Below are 22166 nucleotides of genomic sequence, written 5' to 3'. Positions count from 1 at the left end.
TTTGAAACCGTAAAGTGTAATAAAATTATATTTTAAAAGCTGCTTAATCCAATTCAGAGTTGTGTGGGGGGGTGGGGGCAAAGCATATGTTACAGAAATTGTACTTCATTAGTTAATTAATAAATACATTAGTACATTTAGCCTCATTTTCCATATTTTCTTTAGTAAATAGTCACCTCACTTGATACTAAGCAATTAACAATTAATGAATTCTTCAGTGAAATTCAAAAGTCAGTCAGTCTTCAGTTTTTATAGTACCTGTCATTAAAGAGTGTTATGAATGCAACATTAAATATACTGTACAAGGAAATAAACCAGAAAGGTCATGCCATTTAGCTGTTGTTTATTTTAATTTGGCCTCTACTAGACTATAAACCACTTTATCTTCTGAATGCAGAAGAGATATAAAAATGAAATCAAACTACTTTGAACTAGCTATACCCCCATCTTCAAATCTAAATAATTAATGTAGACCTCAGTGTTAATGTTTGCAGTTCACCATACAATGCATTATGCCTCTGTTATATGACATCTGTATGGGATTCATAAAAGCAGTGTTGATGTTTGTGATGCACCAGCTATTGGAATGGCAGAGACATACAGTAGCAATTGGAAGGACACACAGGCAGACACATAGACATGCTTTTATTATGGTGGATGATTAAAAATACTACAACACACTGTACTCTATAGAAGTAAAAATGACGACTCTGGATAAACAGTATGTCTCAAATTTACTTTATTATGCATTCTAAATATCAGGTAGGGTAGGTCGGCATAGTGGTTTCCATTGCTGCCTGATAGTTCTGGGTACCTGGATTCTGTTCTATTCTGGTGGGTTCTGTGTGAAGTTTTTAACATTTTAAATATATGGATGTGGGTTTTTTATAGGTGTAAAATAACTGAAGAAATAATAGAGGCAAAATTAATTCAATTGGTGACTCTCAAGTTGCCTAATGTAAGTGAGTGTACAGTACGAGTGAATATGCAAGTGTGTTCAGCAGTAGCTTGACAGTATCCATGGTTGGTTCCTAAATTGTTCCAGATGCTCTTGGAACAGATTACACCCATCAAGGAACCTAATTTGGAATAAATTATTTGACAAAATGCATAGATGAATAGATGGAGGGAAAGCAGACAGGGCAACAGCTTAGGAGTGCTAACAGTCATCACAGGTTTGAAAAGGAAAGATCCTATTTTATTAAAATGGTATTTCTATGAATCAGAATTTAAAATATTTGAGAACAGTAGAGCACATAACATTACCTGCCTTGATGTTTTAAGAAAAATGTAATGCAATAACACATGGGAGACCACTTTCTGGCTATCAAGAAATAAATAAGAATTGACTTAAATGCAGAGGAACATTTTTGTGAATTGAGAAATGCCATAAATTAAATTCCAAAAATATCAACACTAGAATTGCTCTTCTTATTAATGACTTAGGAAGATAACTGGCAACAGCTTAAAAGTGCAGGTGAGTCAGCAAAATTAAGAGATATGGAGCTATACAAAATTCGGATATCTGATCAGTGCAACTTAATTTAATGTGGGTGGCACAGTGGCTGCTGCTTCATTAATCCAGTGTCTTGAGTTCAAATCCTGCACCCAGTAGCTATCTGCGTGGAATTCACATATCTGAGTGGGTTTTCCACTAGGTGCTCTGATTTTTTGATTTTTTATTTTTCACATCCCCAAAATGTATATTGGGGCATTTGTCATCCTGTGTGAGCGTTAATGATGAGGGAACCCCACAGAGTTCACTTCACTGTGAGTACGGTGAAAATATGGAAATGTTCTGGAACTTCGCTGAAGAACACGAAATGCAAGTCAATGTGGAAGGAGAAGATTAAATAGTTTTGAATGGATTATAATGGTGGAATGGTTTTTTAATTGTCCCTGAGGACAAGGGAAGTGTCTGAAAACCATGCTGGACCAATTATTGTGGACAAAAATGTGATCTGAACTGCTATCCATTGTACCTCCCTGTGCCTCAAACAACAAAAGATGTAGACAGAACAATAACCACAAACAAGATACAACAAATGACCACAAACTGGCAACAAGTAACATACTATATATATATATATATTTATATATAGTGAAATTAACAGATTCAACACACTTAAAAAGGTTTGGGGCAGCCACCCTTATAATTTCCCTGGCTGCAAAAGGTCTTGAAAAGTAGCACTGATGTGCATTGGTTGGAGTCCGAAACTGAACTAAATTAGTTAAGCCAAAGATGGAGGCTTTACAGGAAGTGACGTCATTTATGTCAGAACCAGAAGTGACATCTTTCTTGAGGCCGGAACCGGAAGTGATGTCTTTCTTGGTGCCAGAACTGGAAGTAATGTCATTAAGGCTGAATCGGGCAGAATTTCCCGTATTTGGTCTTCAGAAATAACAGAGGAAGGTTTACTGCACCCCGTCACCCCTGGCCTGATGTGAAATTACCTTCATTAGGTCCATTCAGCTTCCTCCGAAGGGCACATGTGTGACTATATATACTGTATCATTGCACTCACAGAGTTCCCATATTGAGGAACACATTAACCATGCCATGATACAGTGGCCTGGCACTGGTTCATTCCATTCATTCTCTGGGCACAGCTGAAATATCTTTTTTGTTTCCAATCTATCTGTGCACATACACATCTGTGCTGTATTTTTCCATAAGAAAATTAGAAATGCCTTGTAAATAGTAATAAATCTTTCATTATTGTTAATACTTGACAGGTCTCATGTTATAGATCCTGTGGCAGTACTCATGATATTCTCACAATGCTCATGTAACCTGTGTTTTGCATTTTTGTTTTAAAACATGGATCCTCCTGGATAGAGTTGTAACATCACGCATGCACAAAGCAGATTAAGCAGCAATCTTATTGAATGCATGTATGAAATTATGTGCATGGCTGTTACAACTCTGTGATATCACTCCGGGCTTGCAAAGCATCATTGGGTGGTGGGAAAATAATGTTCGCCACATAGAGAAAGTATTTGACAAACAAGGTCCCCTGCAAATGCAGCATATTGGTCATTAAAAACGCTTTGCTCAGTTTCACCAATCGACACTAGTGAGTATGGATGTGGATGGATGCAAAAGTGGGTCCTGCAATGGAGTGGGACCCCTGCAGGGTTGGTTCGTGCCTTGCAGCTGACATTACCTGTATAATCATCTGCCACCTTTCCCCCCACAATCCTGAATTGCATGAAGCATCTTTTGAGAATGTAATGTATAAATATTAAATATTAATGCACTTTGGTCTGGGAGGTCAGCAGCTAGTCCTACCAGACTCATCACTGTTCACAAGCACGATTAATAAGGCTGATCAAATGCTGGATTATATATGGAGTTGTGGGGGATACAAGTGAAAGAAGGTTATAATCCATTTATCAGGCCACATGTGAAATGTAATGTGCATTTTGTACAGGGAAGGGCACAGCAGTGTTTGAGAAAGTGCAGTAAAGGGCTAGTAGACTTTTTCTTGCAGTGCAGGGGTAGAGGAAAAGGTAAAGTAGTGGAATATTTTTGTCTTAAGCAGAAATTTGAGGAGTGAGCTGACAGAACTGTTTAAATTATAAAGAGGTCACGTAAGGCTGCTGTAAGCAATTACCTTGAAAAAAGTTATACAATAATGACAGTGGGCACCAAAGGCAAGCTGTTAAAGAGTAGATTTCACACAGTATTTCTTCACAGTAAGAGCTGTAGACAGATGGTACAGACTAGCCAACAGTATAGTTAAATGTAGCACTTTCAAATCTTGACTTTATTTTGGACATGCTAAGTGAATAAGACTTGACAAGTCATGTTGGGCTAAATGGCCTGTTCTTGTCAAAACATTCCTTGTGTGCTCATAATGAGACCTGTAGTCGGTGTAAATGAATAAATGGACTGCCTTGAATACAATATACGTAACTTGACATTTTAGGATTATGGCATTTAGTGAGTTTTCTCCCCTAATCAATCTTAAAAATGGATGACAAATGTTCTTCAGAAAGAACTTGAGGTCACAGTAAAAGGTTGTTAAGCATGATAATGAGAGGCACAGACAGGAAAAAAACTGTTGCAGGTAAAGAGCGATACTCTGTATGAAGTACATCAGCAGAACATTCAGAGTTGAGCAGAGTGAAACAGTGTTAGTCCTTTAAGATTTTAAAATTATCATCCATCAAGAATGTGCTTGGTAATTATCTGTTTAACTAAATTTGCATTACTGTAGAATATTTAATGTGTAAAACATGCTGTTGGATTAACTAAGCATGTGGTAGAAATGTGGTGGTGGAACAGTGACAGATACGTTTCTTTGTGCTTGTACTTGCTTTACCAATTTAACATACTGTGACGACACGCAGAGGAGTTACGCCATTTTTGATATATAGTAGGTGAATGTAGAATAATTATCACAGTAAGTGATCACACTGTAATTAGGGACACATTGTAATGGGGAATTGATTTTTCTTTCCCACCATTCTTATTTGTATCATAACAAATTGTTATTGTGCTCTAGATCTGATTCCACTCACAATCCATCAAAAAAGAATGTATGCTGCTCATAAAATCATGACATTTCTCCAACATATTATTCATAAACTTTGCAATAAAACATTGAGCTTACAGAAAACTGTGTATCTAAACTTCCCAGGCAGTACAATCATAAAACAAATAGATCATTTTAGATTAAACAGATGGCAGTTTTCTTATTTTTAGTAGCAAGCCCATAAACATGTGTTATTTTAACCTTGGGCATACAGTATATGCAAGATCTAAAAAAGATTTGTAGACACAGTTTTTAATTACACAGCAGGGTAGGCGGCAGAACAGCCTATCCTTCTTTTTTCATTCTTTCACACTTTTTTGTGGCTTGTAGAAGAAAGCCGTTTTGTCTTATATTAAAAAAAAACAAAAAAAAAAAAAACACATATTAAAAAATGGAACTCGTCTGCCAGCAGTGTTTGACACCTGAGAATTAGGATGCACCAGATTTTAATTGTTTCAGGCTGAATTAATATATTATCATCATCAACGGAAGCATTTTCCTATATGCTGCTTAATGAAAAATACAATAAAGGTAGAGAAAAGTGACAGATAGCCATGCCAGCCAACTTAAGTAATTCCTAAGTGGCTCTTCCCAATCTGTTAACGGCATATTAGATGAACTGAAAAGGACAAATACCTTCAAAAGGGTTTCTGTCCTTGTCTTTGTCCTTTCTTCTTCTTGCCTTGCTATACTTTATATATATTTCCAAATACTTCTTGGACATGACCTCTTTAGTATTTTCCCTTTGCAGTTGGATGTCACAGTGGCCAGTGCTGCTCCCGTTCAGCGCCCTGGCTTTGAATCTTTGCCCATTTGCTGCTGTTGTTGAGTTTATATGTTTTCCCCACAAGTGATCTTTCTATGTCCTAAAGATGTGGTTAGAATGCCAAATTAGAAAAGCCAGTTTGTTTAACTGACTGTGCTAATTTGGGATCGTAGCTTGAGGGAGTGGGATGAGAGGGCCCCCTAACAACTCATTCATATTTTGTGTCTTGCTATACACTCGAGTCTGCCAGGGTAGCAACTCAATTTTCATAACCCTGCATTATATTGCTTGGAATTTACAATCCGAAGATGATTGCAACTGCTATCTGGGTCCTGTCCACATTAATTCTGTGTTATATACCTCTACATATTTAAGGACTAAGGACTATGAGCATATATATATATATATATATATATATATATATATATATATATATATATATATATATATATAAACAAGGTGAGACACAAAAATAACTGGATTGGTTAAAAAAAAATATTTACTGATGTATTACAGCATTCTAAACATTGTCACCTTCTATATACTCCCCCTCCTGATCTCTACACCACTCCATACGTGTCTTCCATTGATGGAAACAGTGCTGCAAGTCTTCTTGCTTGAGGCTCTTCAACAAGCTTGCTGTTTCTGTCCATTGAAGAATTTCTTTATCCATTGAAGAAAAATGTGTTCCCTTCAGGTCACTTTTGATTTTCAGGAACAAGTAAAAATCACATGGCGCTAAATCGGGCGAATAGGGAGAATGATCGAGGACAGGAACGTTTTTGTCAGTATGGAAAAAGCATTATGCATGGGAGCATTGTCTTGTCTTGTCTCTCTGTTCGTTTTTTTCACCCGACATTGTCGCGGCAACTTGTGTAGTGATTGTTGTGCAAATACTGACTGGGCTATTCACAGGATATACCTAGACAGTCGGCGGTTTGAGAGGGCATGTAGGAGGGGATATAGTTCTATGATTCACATCTGGCAGACCTCCATGACGGCACATAACACAAGATAAATGTTGGGTCGCCAATCTGGTCATCCCAAACATCCAAATAAAAAGTAACGTGCAATAGCATAATAAATAGAAAATAACGCCTCTCAAGGGCTCTTTAGAGCATGTTGGGTAAAGGCACAAAGGAACTCTGCCCCTTCGTTCTCCAAGTCAATGAGCGATGCCTCCTTCCAACTGGCTGTACTGTTATGGTCCTGGGACTGGAATGGGTGGGGTCAAATGTCCTATCTGGCCAGTTTCTGGGCACTGTGGAGGAAAACGAAGGCAACACAGTTACATACCTGGGAAGAACCTGGAAAGTGACCCACTGATGCATATGCCTGACAATATACAGTATATATATATATATATATATCCATGCCATTTGTAGTCTGAATCACAATCTGATTGTATGGGTGGTTACCTACCAGATAACGCTTGTGGTTGGTCAGCAAGTCGGCTAACATCTGCCACGGTGCCCTCTTTCAGTTGCGAGAAGCAGATCATAGAATGGTTGAAAACAGTTTTACTGTCAAATAATGCAAAGAGTACGCGACACGTGTTTCGCCCTAATTCTGGGCTCATCAGGCGTACACACTCACTGCATGAATGACATTACATGAATGTAATTACCCCGATCTACATGCTGTCAAATGAACGAACCACATGCCGTGGCGCAACGTTAGGGGCTTAGCCTCTAGCGCTGACATCCAAGGTTTGATTCCCGAGAGGGAGTGCAGTGAGTGTGTACGCCTGATGAGCCCAGAATTAGGGCGAAACATGTGTCGCGTACTCTTTGCATTATTTGACAGTAAAACTATTTTCAACCATATATATATATATATATATATATATATATATATATATATATATATATATATATTCACTCCATTTGAAGTTTTCACATTTTATTTTTATACTTCTCTGAATAGTAGTGTAATTAATTTATTTTTTGACAGCAGAAAAGTTATCTAAGTTAATTAGAAATATAGAAAGCTAAATAATTTATTGCAGCACTAAGCATTTACTAGGTGCAGCTTTGGCAGCCATGACAGCCTAAAGACTGTGTCCACAGGTCTCTATCAGCTTTGCACATCAACTGCCGTCTTTTCCAATTCTTCTTTGCAAAGCTGCTCAAGCTCTGTCGGGTTACGTTGGGGTCATGGATGAAGAGCCTTATGCAAGTCCAGCTACAGTACAGCCTTTGGATGTTAACTTTCCTGTATAGTAGCTTTGGCTTTATGCTTTTGGTTGTCGACTTTGCTCGAGTAGTTCTCCCAAACAGCAGGTGTCCTACCTACCATAACTGGTTTACCTCCAGGATTTCCCTCTGTTTTGCTGCATGCAATTTATCCTGTATCCTCACAGGCCTTCCAGGCCCAGTTGCAGAGGCAGCATCACCATGCTTCGTCACCATGCTTCGCAAAGAGGATGGTGTGTTTCTGATAATGTGCAGTGTTTGACTCACGACAAACATGGTGTTTAGGTTAATGGCTAAAACGCTCAGTTTTGATCTCATCAGACCATAAACCTTCTTCCAGTTGACTTACTATCTGCCAGGTTGTCATGTGCATGTTTTTTTTTTTTTTTTTTTTTTTTTACAGTGTTTTTTTTTTTTGCCACTCTGCGACTCTGAGACTGGTCTGACTTGTAACTCCTTCAGAATTATCAGAGGTCTCTTGGTGGCCTCCCTCTCTAGTCTCCTTCTTGCATGATTACCCAGTTTTTGTGGATATCCTGCTCCAGACAGATTTTTTGCTGTACTTTACTCTTTCCATTTCTTAATGACTTATTTCAATGAACTCCGAGGGGTATTCAGTGACTTTTCTTCTCTCCATCTCCTGCCTTGACCCTTTCAACCACATTTTCACAGAGTTACTTGGAAGTTCTCTTGTCTTTATTGTGTAGCTTAGGCCATTATCCTGACTCACAAGTTGGACCTTCCAGATAAGATGCATTTATACTACAGTCAATTAAAACCCCTTACGTGCAGACAAATGATTTCCATTTAACATTTTATGTGTCTTCTGATGCCAATAAGTTGCACCAGTGATCATTTAGGTGTGTCATGTTAAAGGGGACAACCTCCGTGGCGTAGCGCGTTAAGATTTGCCTCTTAGAGCACAACAGCTCTGCCGCCTCTCAGACCTGAGTTCGATTCCCCGCTAGGGATAAAATGTTGGGCGGCACAGTGGCACAGTGGGTAGCGCTGCTGCCTCGCAGTTGAGATACCTGGGGACCTGGGTTCGATTCCCGGGTCCTCCCTGCATGGAGTTTGCATGTTCTCCCCGTGTCTGCGTGGGTTTCCTCCGGGTGCTCCGGTTTCCTCCCACAGTCCAAAGACATGCAGGTTAGGTGGATTGGCGATTCTAAATTGGCCCTAGTGTGTGCTTGGTGTGTGGGTGTTTGTGTGTGTCCTGCGGTGGGTTGGCACCCTGCCTGGGATTGGTTCCTGCCTTGTGCCCTGTGTTGGCTGGGATTGGCTCCAGCAGACCCCTGTGACCCTGTGTTCGGATTCAGCGGGTTGGAAAATGGATGGATGGATGTTAAAGGGGGGGAGTACTTATTGATCAGTTATTTTCTGTTTTATATTTGAAATTAATTTTGACGGCTTATAATTTAATTAAGTATATAGTGAAACCAAACTCTAGTTTCAGATGTTATTGTAAGCCTGAGATTCTCATGTTGGTTGGATTGGAATAGATCTGATTTTTAAAATGTGACAACACCCAGGACTGCATTATAAACACCTCCTCCTTCCTTCAGTCATTTTCTAAATCAGCTTTTTTCCATTTTAGCGTACAGAACAGTGTTGATTATAGTCAGATTTCCCACAGAGCAGTATCAGTTACAAATGGGAAGTTTGTTAATCAAAGGAAACACACACACGCTCATATTGGGCCAATTTACTGTTGCCACTAGGAAAAGGAGGAGGAAGAGGAGAAGGATGTAAGTGTCCATTAGGAAAACCCACATGTATATGTGGGAAGATGTGTCCACTCCAAGTACCAAGTCCATGTGGTGGTGAGGTTCTAGCATTAACCACAGTATTGTTATACCAAAATCACCCCAAACCCCCCCCCCATCCCCAATTACTCTTACATTTTCACTTTCAATAATGCATCGCCATCAATTGAGCCTATGCTAAGCAAATTTGGTTTTTCAGCCTGAAAATGAACAAGCACTCTAGGGACATATTATTCTGTGGTAGCAAGTCTAAGTAGATATTAAGATGGAGTCATATGATTTGCCTTAATGGCGCAGAATCTGGAAGCAACATTAGACTGAATTGCTTCTGTATTACGGGTCCAATTTTAAACAGGGATCTGTAATACACCGATGTAAATAACACGCTCATTATATAAAACATCTTTATATAAAACCTATCATAGTACAATGCATGCTATCTGAAGTTGTTTTTTGAGAGTTACAGTGCAGCGAAATGGAAGGTTGATGGTCTAATAGTGTGGCAGAGTTAGTGGTGGTGAATCTGGACAGAGGGCATTGGAGATTTATGGCTGCACTCTTGTTGTTTCCTCCATACAACCTTCATCTCTGCATCACATTTCCTGCCTTAGAAGGTAAAAATATCCTCAAATTAACAAACAGCCACTACTGCTGCATTTAACAAGCAGCCACTAAAAACCTGGGCATGCTCTGTGTATCAAAGCAAAGTAGGAACAAAATGAGTATTTGCAGCCAAGAAGAATAAACCTATCAATTTTCTTTACAAGCACTGATCCCTATATTGGAAACCAAATTAAGTGAATCTGATTTTAGTGTTGAAACTGATTCTGAGCAGTTGTTGACCCATAATCTTTTTTACTAGAATATAAACTCAAAGTAAAATCAATAACTAAATCATTGGTACACAGTGCACATTTTTCTGTTTTCCAAGTGAAATGGTGCTGTGGCTGGTAACTGACGAAAAACATCTGAATTTTCCATTCAACTGTAGACATGGGCTTTCTAGTTCTAAGCCTACTGAGATTTAAAATTGACATTCAAAGGTATTAACTATTCATCAAAGCGATCATTATCGGCACTGTCTGTGACACAAGACGGACTGCTATAAATCAGCAAATTATCACTCATGTGAACTGCATAAAGCCAATGAGACGCCTCCGATCAATCTGCATTAGCTCATTTACTAAGAAACCGCTTGCTCTTTTTCAGGTGCTGGGATTGGTTTCCAGGCACTGTGCATAATAAACATTTAACGGAATCCATACCTTTTATAACAAGTATAGCATTAAAATAAAGATGGAGTGGAGCTGTAATTATTAATTATATAAATAAAAAGTTAACCTTGAAATAGCATGTCACATTTTGCTCCCATACAGTGTTAAGCTTTGGCCTTCATTTTGTGTGCACACCATAGGATCCAACATCACAGCTCTGACTGCTGGCCAGTAAGCTGACTGATTTAGCTAACATGAATATTCCAGGAGCTACTGTGTGGAGGTGCCTCACAACTTTACTGAAAACCAGTTGTACTAGAACTGCTATTCCACATGCAGAGAACGAGTTATCTTTGGAGCTTTTGTGGGAAATGATCTTACAGAACAACTGCTTTAATATCATTAAATTTTAAATAAAGACGTTTACAAAGATGTTTTTTTTTTGGTAGGCCTTTACCAGCACCTTCTTTCTCTCCCTTCTTTCTCTCTCTTGTAACAACGTACCTCTGGCTTACTGACACATGAATATCTGAAAGTAAATGAAGCAAAGTTCTGTCTTAGTGGGACACAATGTGAGCTTCATATTTCTTTTTCTTTCTCTTACCTCCATTACCCTATACTGTTTCTTTTCAGTTTTCTTCATTTGTTTTGGTTTTTATCACCTCCCCGTTGAATCATTTCAAATGATTTGTAGATCAGTGTAATTTATTTACTGCTTAGTTTCTTTAAAGTCACTTTTCTCTCTAAAGTTCATGCCATTTGTATAGTTTTCTTATACATTTTACACTTCAATTCAGTATGTTCTCCTAATATGTGTTCTTCACTTCCATTCAATTAATTTCATTTCCAGTGTTCATGGCATACTTGGACATTTCTCCTTCTATTCTCTGTCAAATTCTCAAAACAAGTGTGCATCTTTCGTGATTTAATGACTGATATCAGGTCCACCATATTACTTTCATAGGTGAATGAATAACTTTCCAGTTTCTCATTGCTTATATTTCTATTCCATTAGCCTATATTATACCATATATTACATATTCTTTCTTAATTTCTGTTCTTTTAACGATTTCTTTCCACGTTTCTATAACTTTTCCTCTAGCACCATGTAATTCTCCACCATCACATAAAGTCTGGGTTGATGTGAGCTGCAGATTTGTTGCCAAAACTAGAAAAAAAAGATTCACACAAAAGGAATGTTCCTGTAGCTCAATAGGGTGATTTGCTTGCGTTTAGTTTACGTGTCTTGAGGGAGCTCCTATGAAGTATGCTGTTCTAAGCATCGTGTCTCGTGCTACACTTAAAACTGAATGAAGACGTGTAAGTGTTACATTATAAACTAGATCTGTTCTTTCCTGCGCTCTTTTTGACCTATGCATTAGTCTGACATTGCTCAGGGGTTTGTATGGGCATCAAATATTCACATACTAATGAATAATACTGTAACAAAAGTACTGTAACTTGTGTGATATGTTTTTAACAGTATGATGTTACCAAAGGTTGATTCACAATTTCCTTATAAAAAAAGCTAATTCACATATGCATTTTTCTAAGCCATATCTGTTTTTTAGGCATTTCATGGCAAGGCTTACTCACATTTATGTGGATTTTGTGACATTTTTAAGTCACGATTCAAATTTACCTGCATATTATGTGGGAACTGGTCAGAAACTGGAGCATGAGATGAAAACCTGCATAGACATTGGATTCGACTGGTGCTGGAGGTTCAGCCCCATATTATAAGCTGATTAAACTACTTTATTTTGCCTGATAGGTCACTCACGCAGTTCTTTCAGAAGACTCAGGTGAACAAATACAATGTCTGAAAGTTTCTATTGGATTTTAAATATGCTGAAATGTATTTTCTTATTTTCTTTGTGTTTGTTAGGACTCTTTCAGAGAGCTATCATTCAAAGCGGTTCAGCCTTGTCAAGTTGGGCCGTCAACTACCAGCCAGTGAAATACACCCGACTTCTTGCTGAAAAGGTGGGATGCAATGTTCTCGATACGCTGGATATGGTTGGATGTCTTAGGAAAAAAAGTTACAAGGAACTAGTAGAACAAGATATTCAGCCTGCTCGATACCACGTTGCATTTGGGCCTGTCATTGATGGAGATGTAATCCCAGATGATCCAGAAATCCTGATGGAACAGGGGGAATTTCTCAATTATGATATTATGCTTGGCGTCAACCAAGGGGAGGGCTTGAGGTTTGTGGAAAACGTGGTGGACTCTGAAGATGGTGTCTCTGGAAATGACTTTGACTTTTCTGTATCAGATTTTGTGGATAGTCTCTATGGCTACCCAGAGGGAAAAGACACTTTGAGAGAAACTATTAAATTTATGTATACAGATTGGGCTGATCGTGAAAACCCAGAGACCCGGAGAAAAACCCTTGTGGCGCTTTTCACCGATCATCAGTGGGTGGAGCCAGCAGTGGTCACAGCTGACCTGCATGCACGTTATGGATCACCAACTTATTTCTACGCTTTTTACCATCACTGTCAAAGTCTTATGAAGCCAGCCTGGTCTGATGCGGCACATGGAGATGAAGTACCCTATGTTTTTGGGATCCCAATGATTGGACCTACAGACCTCTTTCCTTGTAACTTCTCCAAAAACGATGTTATGCTGAGCGCAGTTGTCATGACCTACTGGACCAACTTTGCTAAAACAGGGTAAGTTTAATTATCTGAAACTGCATGCAATATATCATGTTCCTTCCCATCTTTTCAAAAATGTTTGCTATAATTTGTCTTTTATGGAACAATATTAAATTTCAAACTATGTAAAAGTAGTTTGCAAATTAACTGTTAACAATAGATGGCAATCTTTTACAATGAAAATTAAATTAATTGCTCTCCATAGGATTCTAATTAGCTACTTTTGTTAGCAGTGACTTCAAATGTACTTGTCAGGCACAATAATTAACAGTTAGAGTAAAGGTAGAAAATGTTGAATAATTTTTTACTCACTATTACTTTATTAATCAAATTAGAACCAATTAATTTTGTCTTTGTGTGGAAACTTTCCTGACAGTTATCCTTTCATATGCTTTCTGAAGTACTTTAACTACAGCACCACTGACAAAAGTACCTTTGCATTTCACTGGAAGCAGATTCTTAGATTACTTCCAAATGATCACAAAAAACTCTAGGATGGGATATAAACCTTCTTCATCCTTAACATAATCATTTAATCATTATTTTTTGGCAGTCAGTCAGTCAGTCAGTCATTTTCTAACACGCTTAGGGCCGTGGGTTTTCTGCTGTAGCCTATCCCAGCTTACAAAGGGCATAAACCCTGGCCAGAATTCCAATCCATCTCAGATTATTATTTTCACTCCACATATTCTGATGAGGGCCATGCTAGTAACATGCTAAGAAGGCCTGAACAGATCAACCTGTCCTCTGCACCTGCTTTCACCAACTCCTGGGGAATAACACTACTAGACCAGTTGAGAAAGAGATGTAGTCCCTCCAGCATGTCCCAGATTTTCAGCAGGGTCTTCTCCATGTGGGCAGTGTCTTGAGAATCTTTTATGGGTGGAGCGATGTGGTCTTTTCTAACTACATGCCCAAACTACCTTAGCTGGCTCTTCTCAATTCAATGAAACAATAGTTCTATTCCAAGGTTTCTTGCTTTGTAACGAAGAGGGAGCAAAGTGTTCTCATTCTTTTGACCACTACCCAAAAGTTGTGACTATAGTTAACTATGGGGATATATATCGACTGGTAAAAAAAACACATTCTACCATTCCACCAATTTGTTGATCAATCTCACAATCACATCTTCCCTCAATCATGAAGAAGACTCAAAGGTGCCCGAATTGCTCGACCTAGGACAGCTCCTCACCCCATACTTGAAGAGAACAAGCCACTCTTTTTCAGGGGAGGACCAAGACGTCAGATTTGAAGAAACTGACACACTCACCAGTGAGCCATTCCAGTGTGCAGCAGGGATTATTGTATGTTGAATCTAAGAGCACAACATCATCTGCAAACAGCAGAGATGCAATCCTTTGGTTCCCAATAATAATAATAGCAAATTTATGTGTACTGTATACCACGATTTCATGCATTGTATGCAGCTCAGAGTACTTATCTTGAAACAAGCAATATCAATCATCCATAATGATAAAAACAGATACTAGTAAGATACTCATGAACTAACTATAATAAAATAATAATAACAGAACCAAAATAAAGTATGCAGATGAACTGAAAAGTTGCTAATAGACGTTACTGATTTTTAGTGGGATAGTTCACTTATTTTTTCAATAGTCCTAGATATGGCGAAATAGCAATAGAGTAGAGGAGTCTGTATAACCTCCAGTCTATGGCCACACTTTAAATTACTTTCCCATAGTAACCATGAACAGTGGGGGGAGATAAGACATATCCTTGACAACACCCACACTGGATAGACTTGACTTAATGCCAGGTATGCTAACACAACTCTCACTTCACAAATGCATTGGCTAAATGGTATGCATCAGTGGCCCAGGTACTTTGTACTTTTGAAGTACCTTCCACAAGATACTATTGACTGGAAAAAGTATGATCCTACAATTATCTGTGCAAGGATAAAGTGGTGGTCAACTATTCCATATACAGCATTGTCCCTCCTGGATCTAAGGTTTAAATATCAAGCAGAATCTCCATTCCAGTACTTCAGCACAGGCATTTCATGGAAGGTAGATAAATGTGATTACTTGATAATTGAAACACCCATTTTTAAAATTGGTGAAAACCACTCCAATCTCCCAGTTCTTAGGCACTGCTCAAGCTCTCTACAGTACACAACACTGAAGAGCTATATTAGCCAAAACACTCTCACAATATGCAATGTTTTTATCGTTTGTGGTCATATCTCAATCATCTTTGCACCCTTTACAATGTAGAGCTTTTTAATCACCATAACAACCTCAATCCACAGAGATGGACTCTACCACAGCTAGTGCTCCTGGCACTTCCTTCTCCTTTGAGTACATATCTACGAGGTTTAGAAGTTCATCAAAGTGTTCCTTTCACTTCCTGACAATACCCTCAATTCTGTTCAGCATTTTCTCATTATTGCTTAAAACAGTCTGAACATCATCCAGTGCACCCTTTTTAATTCAGAGGCTTACCAGAACCTCTTCAAGTCTATCTCAAAGCCATTCTCCATGGCATAACCAAACTCATGGGCTTCAACCCAAGTGTACAGAACAAATAACATTTGACAGATTACACTACTCGAAGGTTGTATGACCTATGCTTATGAGAACCCTTGTGTTCAAACATGGTGCTACTCATAGACAATCTGTGAATATTACAGATATCCAATTATAATTCATCAATTGAATTTCTATTAAACAAGCCATTCCTCATAATTATGAGCCTCTAGGTATCTCTGTCATTCTACTTGTGAGCACTGAAAGCTTCCAGTAGGACTACAGAGTCAATAGAAGGAGCCTTTTGTATGCACAAGGCAAGGAGGTGAGTTTCATGAAATCTAGCTATTATTTTTCAACATCCTGTGATTCCTCCCACATCCCAAGTGTCAGTTTCCATTACCAATATCTCCAATATATAGTATAACTGGATTCACCCCTTTGTTGCCTTTAACATGGCTGACATTGCACCCAACCTTGATTCTTCACCTTGTGGGTGGTGTGCCCATATGGCCATTTCACATGTTTTTTTTTGGACAGAGTCCGACCAGGCTAGGTGGGTCACTGTGTTTGTTGCTAAATTTCACTCATAGGCCTGGCTCAAAGAGTAGGTTCTGATTTCCTTGTTCCAGGAAAGGTTTTCTTTGACTTATGTGAGATTTTTCTTTTTTCTGGTCCTTCCCCTTAGTTCAGTTTGCCATTGATAATTCCTACCAAAAGGAAACATTTCCAGGCAACTGTACTGAGTGTTCAAATCTGATGACTTATGGAAATCAATATATTGTCGCAATAACGAGACATCACACAGATAAAGGTTTGGGGCAGCCACCCGTATAATGAGGTATCGTGGCTGCAAAGTCGAAAATGCAAAATATAGAGCACTGATGTGCTTAGAACAGAGTCCACAACAAGACTGACACATAGGGGAAACGGTTAGACTTTTAAAGGGGAAGACAGGAAGTGAGGTCATATGGGTCTGGCTCAGGATCATCTGCCATAGGTTCAAGCCCGGAGGTGACATCACAGAGGTCGAAGCTGATCTTCTTCCATTGGCTCGGTTCCGGAAGTGACGTCATGAGAGCCAGTTGAGATCTCCCGGGAATGGTCTACAGGCAAGGGAAAAAAAGAATCAGTGTACTCTGCCACATCCCGGCATGCCTCAGAACTGCCTTCCCTCGAGCCCTTTAGCTGCCTGCCATGCGCACGTGTGTGACAATATACTAACCTTGCAAAAATGAAATCTTTGAAGTATTATCCATCCATCCATCCATCCAGGTGGTGATCAGTTGACAGCTCCGCCCCTCTCTTCACCCGAGTGTCCAAGACTTGTGGCCGCAAATCCGACGACACGACCACAAAGTCGATCATCGAACTGAGGCCTAGGGTGTCCTGGTGCCAAGTGCACATATGAACACCCCTATGCTTGAACATGGTGTTCGTTATGGACAATCCGTGACGAGCACAGAAGTCCAATAACAGAACACCGCTCGGGTTCAGATCGGGGGGGCCATTCCTCCCAATCACGCCCTTCCAGGTCTCACTGTCATTGCCCACGTGAGCATTGAAGTCTCCCAGCAGAACGAGGGAGTCCCCATAAGGTATGCCCTCTAGCACCCCCTCCAGAGACTCCAAAAAGTGTGGGTACTCCGAACTGCTGTTCGGTGCATACGCACAAACAACAGTTAGGACCCGTCCCCCCACCCGAAGGCGAAGGGAGGCTACCCTCTCGTCCACCGGGGTAAACCCCAATGTACAGGCTCCAAGTCGGGGGGCAATAAGTATACCCACACCCGCTCGGCGCCTCTCACCGGGGGCAACTCCAGAGTGGTACAGAGTCCAGCCCCTCTCAAGGAGATTGGTTCCAAAGTCCAAGCTGTGCGTCGAGGTGAGTCCGACTATATCTAGCCGGAACCTCTCAACTTCGTGCACTAGCTCAGGCTCCTTCCCCTTCAGAGAGGTGACATTCCACGTCCCAAGAGCCAGCTTCTGTAGCCGAGGATCGGACCGCCAAGGTCCCCGTCTTTGGCCACCACCCAACTCACACTGCACCCGACCTCCTTGGCCCCTCCCATAGGTGGTGAGCCCATGGGAAGGGGGACCCACGTTGCCTCTTCGGGCTGTGCCCGGCCGAGCCCCATGGGTGCAGGCCCGGCCACCAAGCGCTCGCCATCGAGCCCCACCTCCAGGCCTGGCTCCAGAGTGGGGCCCCGGTGACCCGCGTCCGGGCGAGGGAAAACGCCGTCCAAAATTGTTTTCCATCATAGGAGGTTTGTTTAACCGCTGTTTGTCTCATCCCTCACCTAGAACCAGTTTGCCTTGGGTGGCCCTACCAGGGGCATAAAGCCCCAGACAACAGAGCTCCTAGGATCATTGGGACACGCAAACCCCTCCACCACGATAAGGTGGCGGTTAAAGGAGGGGTAGATGTATTATGTTTTCTAAAAAGTGTGAACAGCTATAGTACAAGAAGAAATAAGTAAAATACTTTTTCAAAATGATAAAATCCACTGTCAACAAAACGTCAGTTATGGAGTGCTAGGGAAATCTGCAAACCCAGAGCTAAACATGAGTTTAGCTTTTGTATTTTTCCTTTCATATTAAGGGAATGTGCAAAGAGAAGGATTAATGAAGCTCTCATATGGTAAGAATCTTATTGACGCTAATCAGACTGTTCAGTTGTTTGGCGGCTTTCCGATTAAGGGCCTGTATTAGTAAACACCCTTTGCCATAAGTTACATATTCCCTGTTCGCAAAACTAGCTCACTGTAATAAGGAAGTTTTGTTAGTATTTCAGTGTTGACTGAGCACTGAAATCTTATTCTGGAGCTTTGGAATATTTGTAATAAATTAGCTGTGGAGAATACTGTCACTTAGAATATGCATTTTTATTTTAATTAGGTGAATCGCCTCATTTCTGGATACTCATTTTGCAAATAAAAGACATGTCACCTTATAGTTATGAGCAGCACCACACAGACCAGCTATTTTTCATTACACATGAACATTTAGACACTCTGATCTGATGATTTACCTCTGAATACTGACTCACTTTAAAGTGTGTGCCGATTAATGCATCTTCCCTTTGCCCCATGGGCACTCCTGCTGACTATTGGAAATCATTATCATTAGTGCTGCCACTGGATCTTCATAATAACAGACATATTCACTGAACAACAGTAAAAGGCAACACCTCTGTCTAACAGCCAAACAAAACAGAAAACTTAATTTTCCCTTGTGTTGTGCTCCGATTTAATGATTTCCTATGAAAGATTGTTGCACTCTTCCTCAAATCCTCTTGATTTAAATAAAGTGCTTCCCTCCCTTTCCAGTGTTCTATCGATTCAGTCTGTTTGGTCGAATTATACATCTGGATCGCAAATCGATTGTCATGTGTCTGGCTGAGGCCACCCAAGAACCTAGCTTGGGCCAACCTGTGAGGAGGACATAAACTGTAACTTCCCAGTACTGCTTATGAAGAGCTTTTTGCACTCGTGACACAATATTTTCTTGCAAGTTTAGTAATGGACACTGATTGATTTATAAAACCATAATATGTTTTTCAAAGCTACTTTCAAGACCCCCCTCTCCCCCACCAATATTGATTTACAGGCTTTCAGTAGGCTACAGGGTTAATTAGGGGGTCCCAGGACCCCTGAGACCCCCTGCTATTTCACACTTTGCATGAACCTTACCCCAGCCTTCATTTTCTCAAACAGCAACTCTATTAATGTCTGTAGCTGTATGTTTTGTTCATCTTTCTCCTTTCTTTATCTCCTCTGCCATATCCCATTGTTTGTTTACAGACTCAGAATTTTATGTTTCACTTATCCTCACATTAACATATAATACTGTCTTGTAATCTATCTGATATAAACAGAAAAGAACAATCAACCTTAAAAATGAATTGCCAGCAGCTGTTACACAAGTTATTTTCACATATTCAGCGCATGTTGAAAAATAAAGCAAAAAGTGATAAATAATAATTAATTCTCAAGATGCTCAGAACTGATCTTATCAAAAAATATAATTTTGTACAAATACTGGTAAGTGTATTTGTGAATTAATTCTATGACTTTAGTTATTTTTTTAACATGGACAGACTATGATGTTTTCAATTTGTACACTAAAGTCATATGAAAAAGTTTGGGAACCCCTCTTAATTCTATGGATTTTTGTTTATCATTGGCTGAGCTGTCAAAGTGGCAACTTTTTTTTAATATATGACATGCCTTATGGAAACAGTAGTATTTCAGCAGTGACATTAAGTTTAATGGATTAACAGAAAATATGCAATATGCATCATAGCGAAATTAGACAGGTGCATAAATTTGGGCACCCCACCAGAGATATTACATCAATACTTAGTTGAGCCTCCTTTTGCAAATATAACAGCCTCCAGACGCCTCCTATAGCCTTTGATGACTGTCTGGATTCTGGATGGAGGTATTTTTGACCATTCTTCCATGCAAAATCTCTCTAGTTCAGTTAAATCTGATGGCTGCCGAGCATGGACAGCCTGCTTCAAATCATCCCATAGATTTTTGATGATATTCAAGTCAGGGGACTGTGACGGCCATTTCAGTACATTGTACTTCTCCCTCTGCATGAATGCCTTTGTAGATTTCGAACAGTGTTTTGGGTCATTGTCTTGTTGGAATATCCAACCCCTGTGTAACTTCAAATTTGTGACTGATGCTTGAACATTATCCTGAAGAATTTGTTGGTATTGTGTTGAATTCATCTGACCCTCGACTTTAACAAGGGCCCCAGTCCTTGAACTAGCCTCACAGCTCCACAGCATACAATACAATACAATACAGTTTATTTTTGTATAGCCCAAAATCACACAGGAAGTGCTGCAATGGGCTTTAACAGGCCCTGCCTCTTGACAGCCCCCCAGCCTTGACTCTCTAAGAAGACAAGGAAAAACTCCCAAAAAAAACCTAGTAGGGAAAAATGGAAGAAACCTTGGGAAAGGCAGTTCAAATGATGGAACCTCCACCAAATTTTGACAGTAGGTAGCAGGTGTTCTTCTTGGAAAGCACCTTTTGTTATGACCAAATAATTCAATTTTTGTCTCATCAGTCCAAAGCACTTTGCTCCAAAATGAATCTGGCTTGTCTAAATGAGCATTTGCATACAACAAGTGACTCTATTTGTGGTGTGAGTGCAGTAAGGGCTTTTTTCTCATCACCCTGCCATACAGATGTTCTTTGTGCAAATTGCACTGAATTGTGCTGAATTGTAGAACGATATACAGATACACCATCTGCAGCAAGATGTTCTTGCAGGTCTTTGGAAATGATCTGTGGGTTGTCAGTAACCATTCTCACAATTCTGCGCATATGCCGCTCCTGTATTTTTCTTGGCCTGCCAGACCTGGGTTTAACAGCAACTGTGCCTGTGGCCTTCCATTTCCTGATTACATTCCTCACAATTGAAACTGACAGTTTAAACCTCTGAGATAGCTTTTTGTAGCCTTCCCCTAAACCATGATACTGAACAATCTTTCTTTTCAGATCTTTTGAGAGTTGCTTTGAGTATCCCATGCTGTCACTCTTTAGAGGAGAGTCAAATGGAAGCACAACTTGCGACTGACCACCTTAAATCCCTTTTCTCATGATTGGACACACCTGTCTATGACGTTCAAGGCTTAATGAGTTAATCCAACCAATTTGGTGTTGCAAGTAATTAGTATTGAGCAGTTACATGCATTCAAATCAGCAAAATTACAAGGGTGCCCAAATTTTTACACAGCAAGTTTTTCACATTTGATTTAATTTCATACAAGTAAATACTGCTTCACTAATAATCTTTGTTCGGAAAACACCCCAGTACTCAGATGTTTCTAGAAAATAAAAGACATACCACTGTTATCTTTTTTGTTGAAAGTAGAGTAAATTATTATGCAGGCTGAGAGGGGTTCCCAAACTTTTTCATATGACTGTATAGTTCAACACTTGATTAAAGTAAGGGTGTGCTCTTCCCTCCAGCACTTTTTATAAGACACGGCACAGGTAATCCTGCTGGAGGACTCTCCACTTGGTTACTTAAATGTGCACAACTATACCTCACTTTATATTGTTACTCCATGACCAAAGTAAACCAGTTATGATTTACTATTGTAACAGAGTGGACGCTAGGTGGCACTGTTGCCCCTTTTTTACCCAACAGACAGACACAGGACACAGGTTAAAATACCAAGTAGTTGTTTAATTTCTTCTTCCTTCTTGTACAGTGCCCAAAGCACCTCCACTACAATAAACAGGCAATAAATCAATAATACTACAATCAATCACAATTATAAACACTATTCTCTCCTTCGCCCCTCTCAGGAAGCTTCCGACTCTGGCTTGCTTGCTGGGTCTCCAGTACAGTCCTCGACCCGAAAGTGCTTCTCCTCTTCCGTTCACATGACTTGCTAGCACTTCAGGGTCAGATGGAGAACTCAGTTCTTTAATCAGCCTGGAAGTACTTTGGGGCTTCCGTCCTCATGACTTCCTAGTACTTCCGGGCTGCAATGGAAGTG

At 39.8% G+C, this 22166-nt stretch overlaps 2 protein-coding genes across 3 annotated transcripts in view; one reads left to right on the top strand and one right to left on the bottom strand.

Moving 5' to 3' along the window:
- Positions 1-22166, bottom strand: part of rab9b (RAB9B, member RAS oncogene family) — a 1039984-nt gene that overhangs the window by 593027 nt on the left and 424791 nt on the right. The window lies entirely within an intron of this gene.
- The window catches only part of nlgn3a (neuroligin 3a), a 315542-nt gene that overhangs the window by 272729 nt on the left and 20647 nt on the right, over positions 1-22166 (top strand). For both annotated transcript variants that reach the window (XM_028816057.2, XM_051934812.1), the window contains one exon: positions 12371-13160. In XM_028816057.2, coding sequence (XP_028671890.1) covers positions 12371-13160 — 790 coding nt within the window. The remainder of the gene's footprint in view (positions 1-12370; positions 13161-22166) is intronic.

The sequence above is a fragment of the Erpetoichthys calabaricus genome, chromosome 12, assembly GCF_900747795.2.
Source record: "Erpetoichthys calabaricus chromosome 12, fErpCal1.3, whole genome shotgun sequence".
In the NCBI taxonomy this organism is placed as follows: domain Eukaryota; kingdom Metazoa; phylum Chordata; class Cladistia; order Polypteriformes; family Polypteridae; genus Erpetoichthys; species Erpetoichthys calabaricus.
This window is presented reverse-complemented; position numbering and strand designations above follow the sequence as displayed.